Genomic DNA, 17,007 nt, shown 5'->3' with positions numbered 1-17,007 from the left:
TTTAAGCTTTTTTTTCTCCTTATAAATCAAATTTACCTCTGCGTTACTTAGTTATCCGTATGTTCAGCAATGATTCAACGCATATAAGTTTTCTTATGGTCACCATTTTTCGTTTTAGATTTGCTCACCAAAACTTAGATAAGTTAAGTCGTTGACTCGCAAAATATAAAAAATTACGTCCATATACCTGCAGTGCTCATTATAGTCAATCAATAATGAGTAATGATTTGAAATGATATGAACTTAAATTTAAAACAAAAAATACAAAGTTCGTCTCTCTACCTCTAGCACTTGTTCAATCTGCATAAATTATATGTTTAGTATGAATATAGTAAAGTTCTGCAAGAATAAATTCATACTGAAATGAAGTTAAATATACATATAGACCCTAATGTCATATACACATTAGGTTCTATATAAACTTAACATATTAATTAACATAATATGTCATAATATCCTTTGCAAGCATTATGTTGATTTACATAAAAAAAAAATGAAACTAATCGGCTTCTGTCTCCAACCCTTCCTCCTCTGTTTCACACACGATCGCACTTATTTTGTCTTTCTCGCTGCTATTTAAAACTCCATTTTGCAGTCGCAATAATCTTAATTTTTCGGCCCTAAATTTGCAGATCTCATCTTTTAACTCCTTACACAGCTTCTCCATATACGCGAATCGACCATTGGCCCACTTTCCTGATGTAACGGACCTGCTGTGGGTATTTCTACACCCCAACCCACCGAGGAAACATGGGTTAAAAATAAAATTAAGTTTGCGTTTGTGTATATATACTGGTCAGAAAAGATCTAGAACATTGTCCGATACCAGCATTAAATATAAAAAACTTATAAAAAAAAGTTGGTTTTCAAATTAAGTTGAAAAATAAAGTATTAAAACTCTTTTTTCTTTGTATACTTTTCAGGAGCAAAAAACTATATTAATAAGTTGAACTTAAGAGATACTGATAGATCAGGCATCAAATTTTTTTTTAGAAAGGACCTTTTACTCATTTTCCGTGTCACTGGAAGTTTTTTAATTAGTAGGTCATCTAAACTCACGAAACAGAGATGCTTTCGTGCATACACATGGAGCAACGCACTGCAGGACTTAATTTCAACCGGTAGATTCACTATACCTTACCAATGTACGTTTTTTCACGTTACGCCTGCATTTTACAACATACGTATGCAATAAATTTTTTCTTAACAAACTTCTCAAAATTTTTCACTCAGCTTGTGACTGATATAAATCTTTCATCTGCAAGTTTACCTGTACTATTGAAAATAAGCGATGGTGCATATTTGTATAAGATTACTCATTTTGATTATAAAAATTCAAACTGGATAAAACATACGAAAAAAAAACTTAAGGAATCATTTTTAAATTTTAACACTGATGATTTTATAAATCTTCTTATCATATTGATAAGAGCTCTGAGATAACAACGCGTTATCCCAGCTTAGTTCGCAAACATTGACAGCTATTGAATATGCCAAATCAAGAAAGCTAATTAAAATTTAAAATAAAAACTTTCCTCTATAGGTCTTATTAAAAAATTAAATTCTATAAGAAGGAAATTTATTAGACATAGGATTTTTTGCACACTGTACAATTAAATCATTTCAAATATTTAATTGAAACTGAAATAAATAACTATCGCAAGAAGAAATGGTTAATTAGATATTAGCAAACGCTTTAGCCCAAATTTTTTGCGAAAAACATAAATTGTTTATAACTGCTCGTTTAAGTCATTTATTTACTGCAAGAAAAGTTGTAATTTCTGTAAATGAAATTAACAAGTTTTGTGTTGAAAATTTTCCACACATCACATACAATTTAGTAAATAATATAATTTCGGAATTGAATAAGGCCCCTAGCATTGAACGCATTTCAAATTTATAAAAAAATTACCAAAAATTTTAAAATTATGATTCACTAAAATTCTAAATGGATACCCCCGCTTTATTTACTTTCAAACAAAGTGGAAAGAAGCTAAAGTTATTTCTATAGTTAAACCTAACACAACTGTTGAAGATGTTTTTAGTTATCGTCCTATCAGTTTGTTGCGTAAATTCTCAAAAATATTTGAAAATATTATTAAAATTAAATAAGATGAAAAAATTGTTGAGAATATATTCCGAAAAAATCATTACGAGTTTTCGAATAGGAATATAAATCTATCAAAATCACTAAAAGATAAGGTTTGTTTTTTAGTAAATAGAGCACTAAAAATCGACACTAGCGAAATAGCCTGGACTGACATTAGATACCTTGGTATAATATTTGATGAAAAGTTGACAGAAAGTCCTCTTATTAGAAACTTATTTTAGGATTAAAAATGATTTAGCGATAATTTTAATAGGGTAATATTTAATTTTAATATAGTTGTAAGTTTTATAAACATAAAAATATTTAGGAAAGGTTTTTATTATCCTCCATATAATTACAATAAACATCAAATATCATTAACATTAATACTAAAGGTACAAATGAAAAGATTAAATTATATCGACATCTCTGTAAATACAAGTTGCATTATAAAACTATGGTTTTCTTTCAGAACATGATACTTACATTTAATTTTTCCAGTAGTTTATTATCCAGTATTATAACTAACCAATTGTTTTCTGACCATCGTTATATAGAATTCGAGTTGGTAACTAACCAGAATGCTCCCTTGACCTTCAGAAACCGCAAAAGGACTGATTGGTCAAAGTTCAGAGACTCGCTAAGCGATCTCTTGGGAAATGGCGTCCGGGCCGGATGATATAGGACTGCGGACGACCCAAAGAATTCCTCTTTCGGTGACCACTTCTCCGGAATAAAATTCGTCGGCGGAATAGATTTCCCTAAGAATTCTGAGAAGTGCGCATCCATAAGCAGCCTTAAGGACTCCGAAGCGGAGCACGACTGGCTCACTTGCCAAGACCCTTCCAAGTCTAGATACCTTCGCAGCCCCGCCAATTCTTCAACAAAACTTCCTCCAGGAGGATCGCTGCGTCCTTTTCACCTGAAGCTTTTATTTCCTAAGGTCACTCTTTTATGCGTACTAATCAGATGATGTCCAGCTTAGCTTTGCTCTGTTGAACTGACTTCTGCATTTTTTGCGAAGAGCATTTAACTCATCGGACCATCATGGCGGCTCTTTTTTGCCTCCTTAATGAGTTAGCGGCACGCTACCGGCCCGGACGATATAGGACCTGCGGGAAATGCGACGGAGGTCATCTTGCACTGGCTGAAAATTATCTACGAATTCTAGCTCACATTCCAAATCATGGAGTGTTGCCAGGGTAGTGTTGTTTCCTAAAACTGGGAGGAGCTCTCACAGCTGCCCAAAGGATTTTAGACCAATCAGTCTAACATCGTTTTTACTAAAAATATTGGAAAAATTTATAGACGCATACATAAGGAGCAGACACCCGAGGTGGGTGTCTGCGGCATAACATGCGTATCGGCAGGGTGGGTCAACGGAAGCGCCCCTACATTCCTTCATACACTACATTGAAATTTCCCTTAACACTGGTTGCCTTCCTGGATATTGAATGCGCTTTCAATAATGTCGAGTCATGGTGTATCTCTCGAGCTCTGTCGGAGCTCTCAATTCATGGCTGCCTGACTACCCTGATCGGAAATGCATTGAACGCTCTGTTGAAAGGGGCACTCCGCAAGGGGGTGTGCTTTCTCATTTTCTCTGGAACTTGATAATATATCGGTTACTGGTACTCCTGGAGGGGGAAGGCTATAAGGTGGTCGCCTACGATGACTTGGTAGTAGCACGGGTAGGGGCACGGGGTGGAGGAAATTAATTCGGCTTCTCCCATGTTTTCTTTCGTGAAAAATTTTCGGGTCTCAGACCTGCCGCGGCAAAGCTGACGCCAGGGACGGCTCCATTCGTTTTTACACGAATGGATCCAAACTTGACGGAAGGGTAGAAGCGGAAGGGTTTTCAAGCAGAGCTGGTTGCAATTGAAGAGGCTGGCTTGGCGAGCACGTGGTAACCGTGGGCAGCGCTAGCATCTTCATGGACAGTCAGGCCATAATAAAGACGCTAGAGTCGAAGACCTCTACGTCTAGAACGGTCCTAGATTGTAGGTCGTCTCTTAAAGAGGTGGCGGGACAGTTCAAGTTAAACTTGGTTTGGGTTCCCGGACACAGTGGGATTTCGGGGAACTGCAAGGCGGATGAGCTTGCGAGACATGGAACGGCTCTCGGAATTCTACCTGGAAATGAGCACCTTGGCATGCCTTTAAGTCACTTGCCATTTACGCAGTGCAGCAGTGGAACGTACCAATCTCAGATGGGCGAATGGAACAACGTGTAACGCGACAAGCAAGTTGCGGCCAAAGCCAGACTTGCGTCGCACAAAGGATCTGATATCTCTCCGGCGGGATATTAGCGCAGTGATAGAGTTTTTGACTTGCCACTGTCTGATTGGTGACCATGCCTGAAGGATGGGACGCCCCGCAAACGATCTCTGTAGGAGATGCTGTGACGAGGAGGAGGAGGAAACGGTGACCCACCTTGTGTACTTGTGTCCGGCTTTGGCGAACTCCAGGCAGAGGTTTCTTGGGTCCCACTTTTTTTGGTGGGATACGGACCTAGCGAATGTAATGCTAGAGATCTTGGCCGGTTTCTGAGGAAGTCAGGCTGGTTCTAATGAGGGAGAGGGGAAGTTTACCCCTCGGGGAGCTGTTCAACCTATATGTACATACCTAAATTGTTGGAAAAATTCAGAATAAATATTTTTCCCATTTTTTTATTTCATGTTATTTTCCAAAGATGAAGCATATAACCGAAAATACACGATGGTTGCGCTAACTTTTAAACCACCTTCACTAAACTTTCACTAGTGTTTTAGTAAAACAAAAATAACGCAAAAAAATTCAATGGTATTTTACTCGAAATGGCAAAAATGTAGATATCATTTGTTGACAGAGAATCCTGGAAAATATCTTTTGGAGCAATAAATTAATAAATAAAAAAAAATATTGTCAGCTTATCAAGGTTAAGGGAGTATTTTAGTTGTTTAAGATTGACTGAAACGTTTTACCTTGTTACGAAATTACGCTTTGTTTATTATTCATAAATATTTTGTCTGTATGAATAAAAACATAAAAGTTTATTATCCTAAAATCGTTAATCTCTAAAAGTTCTTGAATCGATTGCTTCCGAAAGTTTCGTTTCATGTAAAAAGCATGTCATTTTCTTTACAAATTTCAATCAGTCCATGGGACTCAGTTATTGTGTAGTCACCGAAAACTTTTATCTTAGCATTTTTATAAATTGAGACAGTCAAAACTACCTCTTCCTATTTTAATTTTTCTTTGAAGGTATAAAATTAAAACTATTAAATACATATTCTATATTTACAGTTGCCCAACCGATGATGAAATTATGGGCCCCTTCAATTATGCAGGTGACAAAATTTCAGCCAGTGTTGTATTTCCAGCTCATAAATTCCCGTATACCACTTCGGTGTATTATCAATGCAACGTTAAGCTTTGCGATGTTAAAAATTCAGAATGCTTTAAGGTAATAAATTATTCGCTCACAAAACAACTTTGATTACTAGTAATTTCTTTAAATTTTGTGTTAATATTTCCAAATTTGTTAAAATTGGAATTTTTACAAGCGTTTCTTTTCGAGTGCTTGTGTTCCTGAAAGTGCATGTAATAGAAAAAAAGTTTATAGGTTGGTTTTAAGCTAAATCTTTTAAAAGTTTTTACTTTGAAGCTTTTATCTTTTTCGGAACGGAACTTATTAAAATCATAATATACATTTATGTATATAAAATTTTTTTTTAAGGAATTATAACAAACAATTCTTAAACAAAAATGACAAAAGAGTTCTTACATATTACGTGCATATGCCTTACATTTAGAACTAAATTTGTCCATTTATTTTATTGATATCGTATTATCAATGTTTTCGTCAATCTGTTTTTAAACAGAAGGGGATTTGTTCTGAAGAGAGAACAATTAAATAATAATAATATTAATTTATCGTAAAATTTCTCAAAACCTACAGTATAAAAATAATTTATTTGCGTGCATTGGTAAATAAGTCGCAATGCTAAAGATGAAATCATGGCTTCGTCGATTTTTCGTGCAAACAACATTAAGAAATATTTTTTTTATCTTAGTATCTATAATATGTAATTTGGCAAAAATATGAGAGAGAGGAAAATGTTATATGGGTTAACTTTTAGATCTCATCGAAAAAAAAAAAACTAAACAAAAATTTTCCAGTTTTGTAAAAACAATTTAAAAAAAAAACAAAAATTCTGACAATGACGAGCTGTATCTCGATAATTATGGCTCAAATCAAATTATTTGTTAGACTGAATATAAGGGACAATCAATCGTCTATAAAATAAGTTTGCAATGGTTACTCTATGTCGCATGATTCTGAAGTTATAAGCATTTATTTATATGCAAGAAACATCTGGAACCTTTTTTTTTTAAAGGCTGCATTTTGAAAATGGGTACTTCTGAAGCCACACCTTTCCACCCAAACAATTTTTTGCTGGAAATTGATCAAAGAATCATCGCTGAAATTATTTGCCACCTTATGCGAAACACCTTGCAATATCATACGAGTAGCAAATGTGTGCTTCAAATTTACGAAGGCAAGATTAAAATAAAAATATAAAATCGATAACTTATATTTATTTATATCAATTGATTATAGTATAGGCACTTACTGATTACAAATTTAAATTTTTTTTTAAAACAATTTATCCTTTTAAAATTTAGTTTTATTAATGTGTATATATACCACTTTTAGCACTTTGGGCTGGAATAAATTACAGCAATAAATGGTAATAGAAATGGAAATGAACTAGATTGAAAACATGATTTTTTTTGTGCTGTATAATCCGAGTTATTGTAACCCGGTTGAGCTTACTTTTACTCTTTATTCTTTCGCCACATACAATATACAAAGTGCGTAAGTAAAGAGTACAGTATTATATTATATCAGAGGTGAGGGGCGCGCCACCTCCATGTTTTTTGTGCAGCCCCTGCCTTTTTTTTGTATTTCTATGTTTTTTATATATTCCATTACTTTCAAGTAAAAAACAAATGCAAATATCTCACTAAATAAAGTTAAACTTGAATTACATTTATTAAACAATGAATTTGAAACCGTTTTTTCGTTATTTATGCTTAATTATTTACTTTTCATTGAATCGATTTTTTGTTTTATTAATTTAATTTTATTAATTTTTGTATGTATTTATGTATATATAATTAAGAAAAGTATTGACTTTACAAAAGCTACATTTATGGGTATTAAACTTATGCGGAATCCTTAGTTTTGCTATTTTAAATTTGGGCTCCATGGGTAAAAAGGTTACCCATAAAGAAATACACCATCGTTTGGCTAAAATTTTAGTTTAAAACTGAGTTATTTTTAGATTTTTCAGTTGTTAAATCTCAACGGTTTTTGAAATAAGATAAGTGCATGTTAAGATTTTTAACATGTACGTGCAGCATTTCATTTTCGATATTACTGCTGCGGAAACTAGTTTTTGCAGGTGCGTCTTCCTGTTTTCTAAGTTATTTAATACCATTCTGTTAGAAGCATCACTTGATGTGATAGGTTATTATTTAAAAATCTTGTAGTTTTCTGAATAAAATCAACTTCGAAATTCGTAATTTTATATTGAAAAATGAAATTTTTTTAATATAAAATTCACAACACAGGGTTTCGTGCTGAAACAGATTCTTTTTCTTATACACTCGAATATTTTTTTTAAACTTCCATTTACTGGTTAGCCTGAAGCTATTTTCTTATTTAAACAAAAAATCTTTCTGGTGTTAACTTTATATATAACTCTCCGGAGTGCAGGGCTGTTAGAATATTTAACGAAATAGAATATTATATTTCTGAAAAATTTGGCGATGTTTCGAGTGTACTACGACTAGGAACCTTAACACCAGCCTTACTATCTAATTCGATTCTTGTGAAACGGTTTTCGTATTCGGAAAAATGGTAAGGTAGCATCAATCAATTTGTATGGTACCTTTTTATACCAGTACGAACGTATGTTCGAAGGGTATACTAAATTTGCCTTACCGTTTGTAACGGTAAGAAATAAGATAGACCCGCGTGTATGTTTTTGATCAGCGTCAAATTCTGAGTTCATTTAGCTTTGTCTGTCCGTCGTCCCAACGATAACTCAAAAACTAATTGAGCTAAGTTTATCAAATTTTCACAAATGATTTATTGTAGTAAGTGCCAGAACCCTATTTAAATGGGACATGATCCGGGCACCGGTTCGGGTACCTGCCATACAACTTCAAAAGTTATTTTTAAATAATTAGTAGAATTAGTCAAAGAATGTATTAGTAGGGCCAATGTGTTTGATAAAAGTCGTTGCAATTGCTTGGCTCCTTCTGGTAGCTGTCGTACAACTTCAAAAGTTATTGGTCTATGTCTCAGAAACTATAAAAGCTGTGGCATTGAAATTTCACACAAGCAAATATATTAGTAGGGCCGATGTGCTTGATAAAATTCGTTAAAATTTCTAGGCTCTTCCTGGTAGCTGCCATACAACTTCAATAGTAGTTTGGCACACACATTGTTTTGAAAAATACATAGCACTGAAATTTTGCACAAATTAATATGGTATCACGGCAGCTTAAAGTCATAGTCCGTCCCATAGTCAGTTATGGCATCTTTATTCGCACATAGGATAACAAATTCGTACAAGTATCACAGAGTTGTCAAGGTCAACTCTATTTTTTTTCTCTGTTGTTTAGATATAGTTTAGTACGTGTTATAATATATATGTATTATACAAATGAATAATTAGTACAAAACCATTAAAATGTTTCAGATTTCAGCTTAAAAATCTTATATGCCCATTATCAGAACATAGTTCAAAATTTGAATTTTATTTTTGTTTTTCAACAGTAAATTTTTCATAGTATTTTTTAGACACAATGTGAGTTTTTTTATTGTGCCTTAACTTAGCTTTTGGTGCAACTGCACTTTATTATATTTATAACTCAAATTTGTATAAAATAAATCTGGAGATAACTTGAACAGTATTGAAAACTAACATTACTTCATAAAAAAAAATCTTTACTTCGTTCCAAAATTCATTGAGTATTTTTTTAATACATGCACTTTAATTTTAGGTATCAGAATGCATCGATTCGAAACGAGAGAAACGGCAAACCTTTGAAAAAAAAGAGGAAGATAATATTCCCGCTATTATAGAGGTTTATTCAGGTCTCTATGTAAATGAAAATGCAGATATAGATACTGAGAATGATGTAGTTCGCCAAAAGGTTCGTAAATTTTTTTTTTTTAACTTATACATATGTACGTATTACTCGTATACGTATAAATACATAAATATTTAATTTTACGTTTAAAATAAAATTTGTAATATCTAGGCTAACGGAGAGAATGAATTGTGTGTGTCACAAAAAACATTTGCTATATCAATAGCGATAGCTGGTTTAGTACTGATGTTAACAATAATAGCGGCTGTTATATGCATAATGTCCAGAAGAAAAACCAAGACTTTGTCAAATTCAGAAAGTTCAATTTATAGTGGTCCATACACAAATACAGCATTTTCCCACAGTAGTTAATTTCATTACATTTATTGATTGCTCACGACTAACGAAAACTATTAAACCACCATGAGGTACATATGCATGTATCTATGTCAAACATTCTGCTTTGTTTCGAGTATATTAACAATAATTTAAATAAATATGTGTATATATAAGTAATTACTAAATTTATACCAACTGAAATTAATAAAGTTTTGGAATTATCTCCCTCTTCATTTTATTATTGGAATAACGAAATAATATATTTCTTTTTATCGAAAATTACAAAATATATTCAGAAGCAGGAACGGATAAGTGCGAACACCCCCTACTGTTCGACATTTTTTGCAGTTATCTGTGAAATGGTTTTTTAATGAAAACTACTACATGCCATATACCTTGAAAGTATGTGGGTTGGTTGCTTGACATGGCCGAGCAAGTCATCCGCCTCCCAATTAGCATAAATGTGTCCGTGATCACCTGACCGTCATTGAGCACGTTCCCGATGCTAAACTTCTTTCAGCGTTCCCACTTGAATACAATTGTTTCCATACATTCTTTGCTTGAAAGTTAGCTTGGATACAAAGGAACTCAAATCTGCTAAAATGCCGAATTTGGTTACATTTGAAAATTTTGCTGAAATATGGATACATTTATTTCTCAAACACTTAATAAATATTATCAAATTAAATTATAATTATTGTCAAACACTAAATAAATAAAATCGCGAAATTGCTTTATTTCCAAAAAAGTTATTAGAAGAAAGTAAAACATACTTTATGGTGAATTATATTTCGTTTTTATGGTGAATCGTCTTAACCGCATAGTTCAACAACTACAGAACATATACGTGTGTATTTTCTGACCTTAACTTTTACATTTAAAATGTAGTAGAAAATGTGTGTGATTTCTTAAAGAATTTACTATAAATAACAAAACTGTTAATGGTGAATAAAGTAAATTAATATTAATTATGAGTTAATTTATAATAAGGCGACTTAGTATAATAATTTTACTTAAGAGGTTGGGTACATTTTGGATACATTTTGTTTTTACCGAGTGGGAATACTGAATTCGATATATTGTCCAGCCCCGCCACACAAGCCGTTCATGAGACCAGTCTGCTTTCTCCAAGAGCAAGACACTCGCAGAGATAGTGCAAAATTGTCTCCCTCTTGTCCACTTCCCGGCAGCTGCAACACACTGTTTTGAAGGGCAATTACAGTCTAGTCACATGCCCCCCCCCATCAGCCAATGTGCGGTATAGACTGCCGTAAGGCAGACAATACTCTTCGGGTCATCTTCAAAAGTCCATCCCATTTCCTAAGAGCATATTTTGGACACATCTTTCTTGCCGCCCCGCGTATGAATAAGAATTTCCACCTGCGATCGAATTTCCACGATAAAAAATCATCCATATTCCGTATTCGTATCGCACACATTAATACGTCGTCTTTGTATTATTCTAATAGTCGTACACGTAGTAATTAAAGGTCGTACCAAGCTTTGATCTATCATTTTCGAGAATACCCTACACGACGTTAAAGTCAGAATCGCCGCCCGGCTGTCGGTTACTATTGCGAGGTTACTAGTTCCAAGAGGGAGAACTATATAAAATGCTTTCAATATGGTGAAAGCTTTCGCCTGAAAGGCGGGACGAGTCAGTCAGCCGTTACGAATCTGGCGACCCCAATGTCGAAGAGAAAGCTCCAGTATCGACCTCATTCCCGCCGATATTTAGAGCCGTCGGTGAATAAATCCACCTCAAAATCCCTTAAAGGAGCAACTAATCATGAGAAGGAAGGTCGACACAAAAATTCTTGTCGAAGCTCAATCTTCTGATACAATAGTCCTAGATCACATCGACCATTCCTGTAGTGACGCAAGAGTACTACCTCGGTCGTATAGTATAAGGCACAGCTGGCTGCCAGGTAAACGATATGTAATTCCACCGGAAGCAAATGGAGAAGCGTATTCGAGCGTCGAAATTAACGCCTCAGTAATATCAATACACGCAGCCCTCTGAATCTTACTATATTCTATAAGTGAGTACTTAAATATTTATTTGTTGTACTTTCGTCACCTTAGATCAGAAGTGTTCTAAGTCCAACTTTTGACAAAATACGTTTTTTTTTGTTCATTAGATTTAAGTACTTTTTTTCCTGCAGCTGTGAAAACATAGACTTCGTTAGAGTGCTTTTTGTTTCCTGAAATCCGTAAGTACGAATCAATCCTGTCTCTAAAGCATCTTTTTTTATAGCGGAAATATCCTATATCCTATGTCCGTCTTTTCGGAAAAAAGTGACTCTGTTTTTTCAGCGAAATTTTAGTTAGAAATTTTGTGACATTAGTATTGTTTTGTACCATTGGTATAGCCGCCACATGTCGGATTTTTTAGTGCAGATGTGGTTTAAACTATTGGTAAATTCTTAAACGTCAAATTTTACAAAATCTGAGTTGTCTGAGTTTTCGAATACTCTACTGCGTTTTTTATTTCAGTCAAAGTTTAAATTCTTAAACGTTTAAAAAAAGTCAATTAAGCGTCAAAATTGTAGATTTTTTTTTATATGCGGACAGTCTGACGTAGTAATTCAGTAAATAAATTTGATGTACTCGTATGTAAGTATAAAATTATTTTAAATCTAAAAAAAATTCTTTTTTTGTTTTGACGTTTACGGATGATCAAAATTTAAAGTCAATTACGGGTAAAAAGTTTACTACATTTCTGTCCGAAAAAGTTTTATACGTCAGACAGTTTGCAGACTGAAAACAAAATTTTAACGTAAAGAATTTGCGGTATGCTTCAAAATGGTAAAATTTTAATCAAAATTTTATGACGCTGTAAGTAGGATTAACCTTTAAATTTAAAATCAATAAAATTTACATTGTTTTGGTCCCCCTACACGTGCGAGCCTCCGCCCCCAAGACCCCGCTGCTCCTGCTACACTCACCATCTATGACGCCATGTCAGCATGTCCGCTCGCCCTAGCCCTCGCAAGACGATCTGCCATCTAACAACTCCGTATCCCGCTGTGACCGGGAACCCAGCATACAGTCACCCTGCACATATTTCAAAGTGCTCCAAGTGCCCCCCCGCATCGACCCAACCGAATAGGACGCGAGGGCCCCAATCCACCGGTTTAATGGCATCTAATTCCGCCGCCATGACACCGCCAAAATCTCTGCCCCCCGTAATCCACTCTCCAATCGATATATGGCATCATAAAATCAGGCCTAATGTCCATAGGCCCCATTCAATATTCTCTCAGAATTATACTGTGTGTGTATTCCCTGTTTTTAAGTATGCCTATTGCTTGTAGCCTCAAGGTACTCCTCGCAGCCACTGCTTTCACCTGTTCACTCACCGGATCCAAGTTGAGATTAACCTCCAAACCTAAAGTGGATGTAGTACACAATGCATCAGTTACCGCAAAACACACTATACGCTGGACCCTCTCCAACTTCCTCCTCTCCCTATTCCGAAGCACTTCTGGCCACCAGACCAATGCCCCATAGGCCTAACCACACACTCATACAACCAGTATACCAGCCGAGGACTCACTCTCCAACGTCTACCAGCCGTGCCCTTGCAAGCAAACAACGCATTCGTGGCCCTCCTTACCCTATTCTCTATGTTTTCCCTCCACAGCAGCTTACTATCTATAATTACGCCCAGGTATGGCGCACAACCCACCAAACCCAGTTCGACTGGGCAAACCCAGGCACCTTCCTTTTCCTCGTGAACAATACCAGCCCCGTTTTTGCGGGGTTCAATGAGAGACCGCATCCTCGCGCCCAGCTATTCATTCTGTCAAGGCCCCACTGCATTATTGCACTCATTACTTCCGGATACTTACCTGAGACCAGGATTGCCACATCATCCTCATAGGCAGTAACTCTGCACCCACTATATCCATGAGCCTAAGATAACCTTCCATAACCAGGATCCAGAGACATGACAACAGGACCACCTTGAAGGGTGCCTCTCATCGACAACATCCTCACCTTACTTGCGCTTCACCTTCCTTACGCGCCGTCTCCACAGATCTCCCTCTTCTGTAGGCATGCTGGTCATTTGACAGACCCGACTCCCTTTCCTCATTCCTTATGTATTTTTCCACTAACCTCTCCATAGTCCTCAGCAAAGAAGACGATAAGCTGATTGGTCGGAAACCCCTCGTGCTGACAAAAAGCGTCATTACCTCTCTCCATTCTCTAGGGACATACCCCATATACAGGCAGCTACGAAAAATTACCACCAAGCAATCAATGATAGGCAACACCCCATCCGTTCCCGGAGACTTGTAGGGGCCAAAAGACTTAATAGCCCACTGTATTCTCTCCCCCATAAAAATTTCTTTAACCAAAACTCGTACGTTCTTTACCCAAAGACCGCTCCTCTCCTCGGGACCCCTCTGACTTTAGCTCTTCCTTATCCGTAGGGAATTGATCCCAGAAAGTGAATCCATCAGTTCCTCAAGCGTTTCTATACTAGAGCCAGCCCAAGTACCGTAATCTCTTTTAATAAAACCAGGTACCAGTGGCTCCACCGATAGTAGCTTCCTTAATCTTTCAACCTCATTGGTATTGCTATTGCACCAATGACGTGCAATAGCTCCTCCAAGACCTCCGTTTGACCTTCCTTATTGTGTACTGAAAAGCCTACAGTTCCTTCTTATATTCATCCCACATGGTTGGGCTGCTACCCCGAATCGCTAAATTATGTAGCCTCCTTACCTTCCTCCTGGATTCACCAATTTCGTTACACCACCATTATGGTCTACTAAAATTTGCAGGACGGCTGCTCCCCCCCCCCCCTCCAGTTGCAAATTTATCCTTAAACGAATCCAGCATCGGTCCAAGAGGGAAGACTCCTCCGATACCATCCAGTTACTGACCATTAAGATCCCCAAATTAGTAACCAAAGTAAGGTCTAGCACCTCACCCCTATTCCTTATGGTGAAAGTAGGGTCGCAGCCCCTATTACATACACAATGGTTAGTACCACTAAGAAAATGTACTAAGCACTCACCACGCTGACGGAAAAGAACGAAACTATAACAACAAAAACCTTTAAGTGGAACTAAACATATAACCAAATAACAATTTGTACGAGTAATAAAATTTGTACTCGTATATAAAACGTATTTCATAAGTTTAAAAACATTTTTTCACATTGAAAAAAAATTAGAAATGACATCTCCAAAAAAATTTTTGCATTAAATTTTAAGAAACATAATAGCTAAATCTTTTAAAGAATGACGGCAAATCATGAAAAGTCTATTAAACGAGTAACATAATCTAATTATCGTCACCATGAGTCAGAAGTATCCCAGGTCCCATTTTAAAAATTTTACAGGAGAGTAATGTTAAATTTGCTAAACTTCATTTCTCTTATGATTTTACACTTACCCAAAATCGAAGTAATAAAAGCTTATAACTTTTGAAAGTTCATTTTTTATGCATATAAATCAAACCCTTAAAACAGTTTTTTCTAAGTCTTAATTAATAAAAGTTTTAACAAACAAAAATAAAGAAAAAACTTAATTGCTACTACTATTCAATTAAGTTTTTTTTTATTTTTTTTCACAGTTTACATATCTGTTGATTTTAGGCTCTTATACTCGTAAAAGGGATGGTAAATTAGAGGTAAGACTTTATTGTCACAGAAATATAATGAGGTCGATGTAATTGCTTTTTGAAATAGCTAACTGTGTTGGCCATAAAAATTTCAATTCATAAGTATTAAAGTCTGACAAACTGAAAGATATTTTTTATTTTATTATATAAATAAAAGATTTAGGCCCTTATTATGATCGGCGAATACAAATTTTTGATATTATGATTAGCAACCTCGCCTAAAGGAGCATTCAAATCTGTCGACTAAAACCAAAAATCAAAATAATACATACATAAGTGTTTTTTTATTGGATACTCGTATTACAGCATTTATAGTGATATAAAGAAAAAAGCTAAACTATCTGTAAAGTAAGATAAAAAATATTGATTGTTTATTATTAATTTAAGCGTGAAAAAAAAGAACCAAAACCAATTCGAGCATTTGAATAAATTAATGGACAACAACCCCGAAATTGCAAAATAGGAAAATTCAATTGTTTTTGCAAAAACACAAAAACAATGCACATATGTGTGGTGTCAACCTCATTATTTTCGGTAGGTTTTCTGATATCTTGCGGTAGCAACATTTTGGATCTGGCGAATGAAAGCATTCACCGATCGTAATTTAAAATGTCATTCGATTCGCCTAGTCCATTCGACTCGCCTAAATGTATTTATATAGCTCGAACATTCGTGCAGAATTAAGCGAAGACGGTAGGTATCTTTTCGCTGAATTTTCTCTACAATTAAAATGGCAACGTACATATTGTTTGATTTCTTCCAGCAATTTCGTGTTATTGGTGACAGGACCCCGATGATCTTTTTCTACGATTGATGCGTCCTTACCAAATAACTTTTTAGAAGCAGTTTTAGCCATTTGGGGACTAATAGAAAGCGTGTTTAGAAAAAAATGGTTTTACTTACTTAAATACTTAAAAGTTTGTTTGACATACTTTTATTTTTTCTTCGTGTTTTGAGCCGTAATTTGGAATATAATAACAAAAACTACAACTTTGCTTTTAGTCACTATTTTGAGCTCGAGATTGTTGGCCTTTCTTTTTATACCCTACACTTCGTGAAGGGTATATTCACTTTGGTATGGAGTTTGTAACCACTTGAAGGAGTCATTTCCGGTATAGACCTATATATATTCCTGCTCAACGTAAAATTCTGCGTTGATTTAGACAGGACCATCCGTCTGTCCGTCCATCCGATCGCACGATAGCTCAAAAACGAAAAAAGCAATCGGCGCCAAACTTTCAAATATTAGAAATATTTCTAAAACTAATAAAGATGACAATATCAAATTTTACAAAGATGTGTCCAATTACACTCTACATAATGATGGAATGACTGAACTGGTTCGGGTAGCTGCTATACAACTCCAAAAGCTATTTTTAAATATTTGGAAAAATAATAATGTTAGACTCATGAAACTTGGCATTCGTGTGTCCAATTGTAGGTTACATATATCTGAAGTTTTGGTGATATAACTTGAGAATTTCGGGTAGCTGCCATACAACTCTATAAGCAAATTTTAATGATTTAGGGAAATAATAGAGTTAGATTTATGAAACTTGGCAGTTGTGTGTCCAAATATAGTTCAAACATATCCACGCAGTTTATATAGAGTGGTTTGTCAGGTTCGAATACTTGGTATATAACAGTGAGAGCTAATTCTAGATATTTCAAAAACAAATTTTAGACTCAAATTGCTGATGTACAGGGTATAATTCGGTAAGTTTATACCAACTGAAACGTTTTTACTTGTTCATTATTTGAACTTATCTGTGAATAAAGCTCCGCTGACCGTTA

The 17,007-nt window shown here is 35.1% G+C and overlaps 1 protein-coding gene across 2 annotated transcripts in view; it reads left to right on the top strand.

Annotated features, from left to right (window-relative positions):
- LOC129614161 (uncharacterized) overlaps positions 1-9,799 on the top strand; it is a 37,668-nt gene extending 27,869 nt beyond the window's left edge. For both annotated transcript variants that reach the window (XM_055528580.1, XM_055528579.1), the window contains 3 exons: positions 5,374-5,533; positions 9,148-9,300; positions 9,409-9,799. In XM_055528580.1, coding sequence (XP_055384555.1) covers positions 5,374-5,533; positions 9,148-9,300; positions 9,409-9,609 — 514 coding nt within the window. In that variant the 3' untranslated portion in view covers positions 9,610-9,799. The remainder of the gene's footprint in view (positions 1-5,373; positions 5,534-9,147; positions 9,301-9,408) is intronic.
- The last annotated feature ends 7,208 nt before the right edge of the window (positions 9,800-17,007 follow it).

This window comes from Condylostylus longicornis, unplaced genomic scaffold (assembly GCF_029603195.1).
Source record: "Condylostylus longicornis isolate FDR11 unplaced genomic scaffold, ASM2960319v2 ptg000105l, whole genome shotgun sequence".
In the NCBI taxonomy this organism is placed as follows: Eukaryota; Metazoa; Arthropoda; class Insecta; order Diptera; family Dolichopodidae; genus Condylostylus; species Condylostylus longicornis.
The sequence above is the reverse complement of the archived record's forward strand: the minus strand, read 5'-3'. Positions and strand labels throughout refer to the sequence as shown.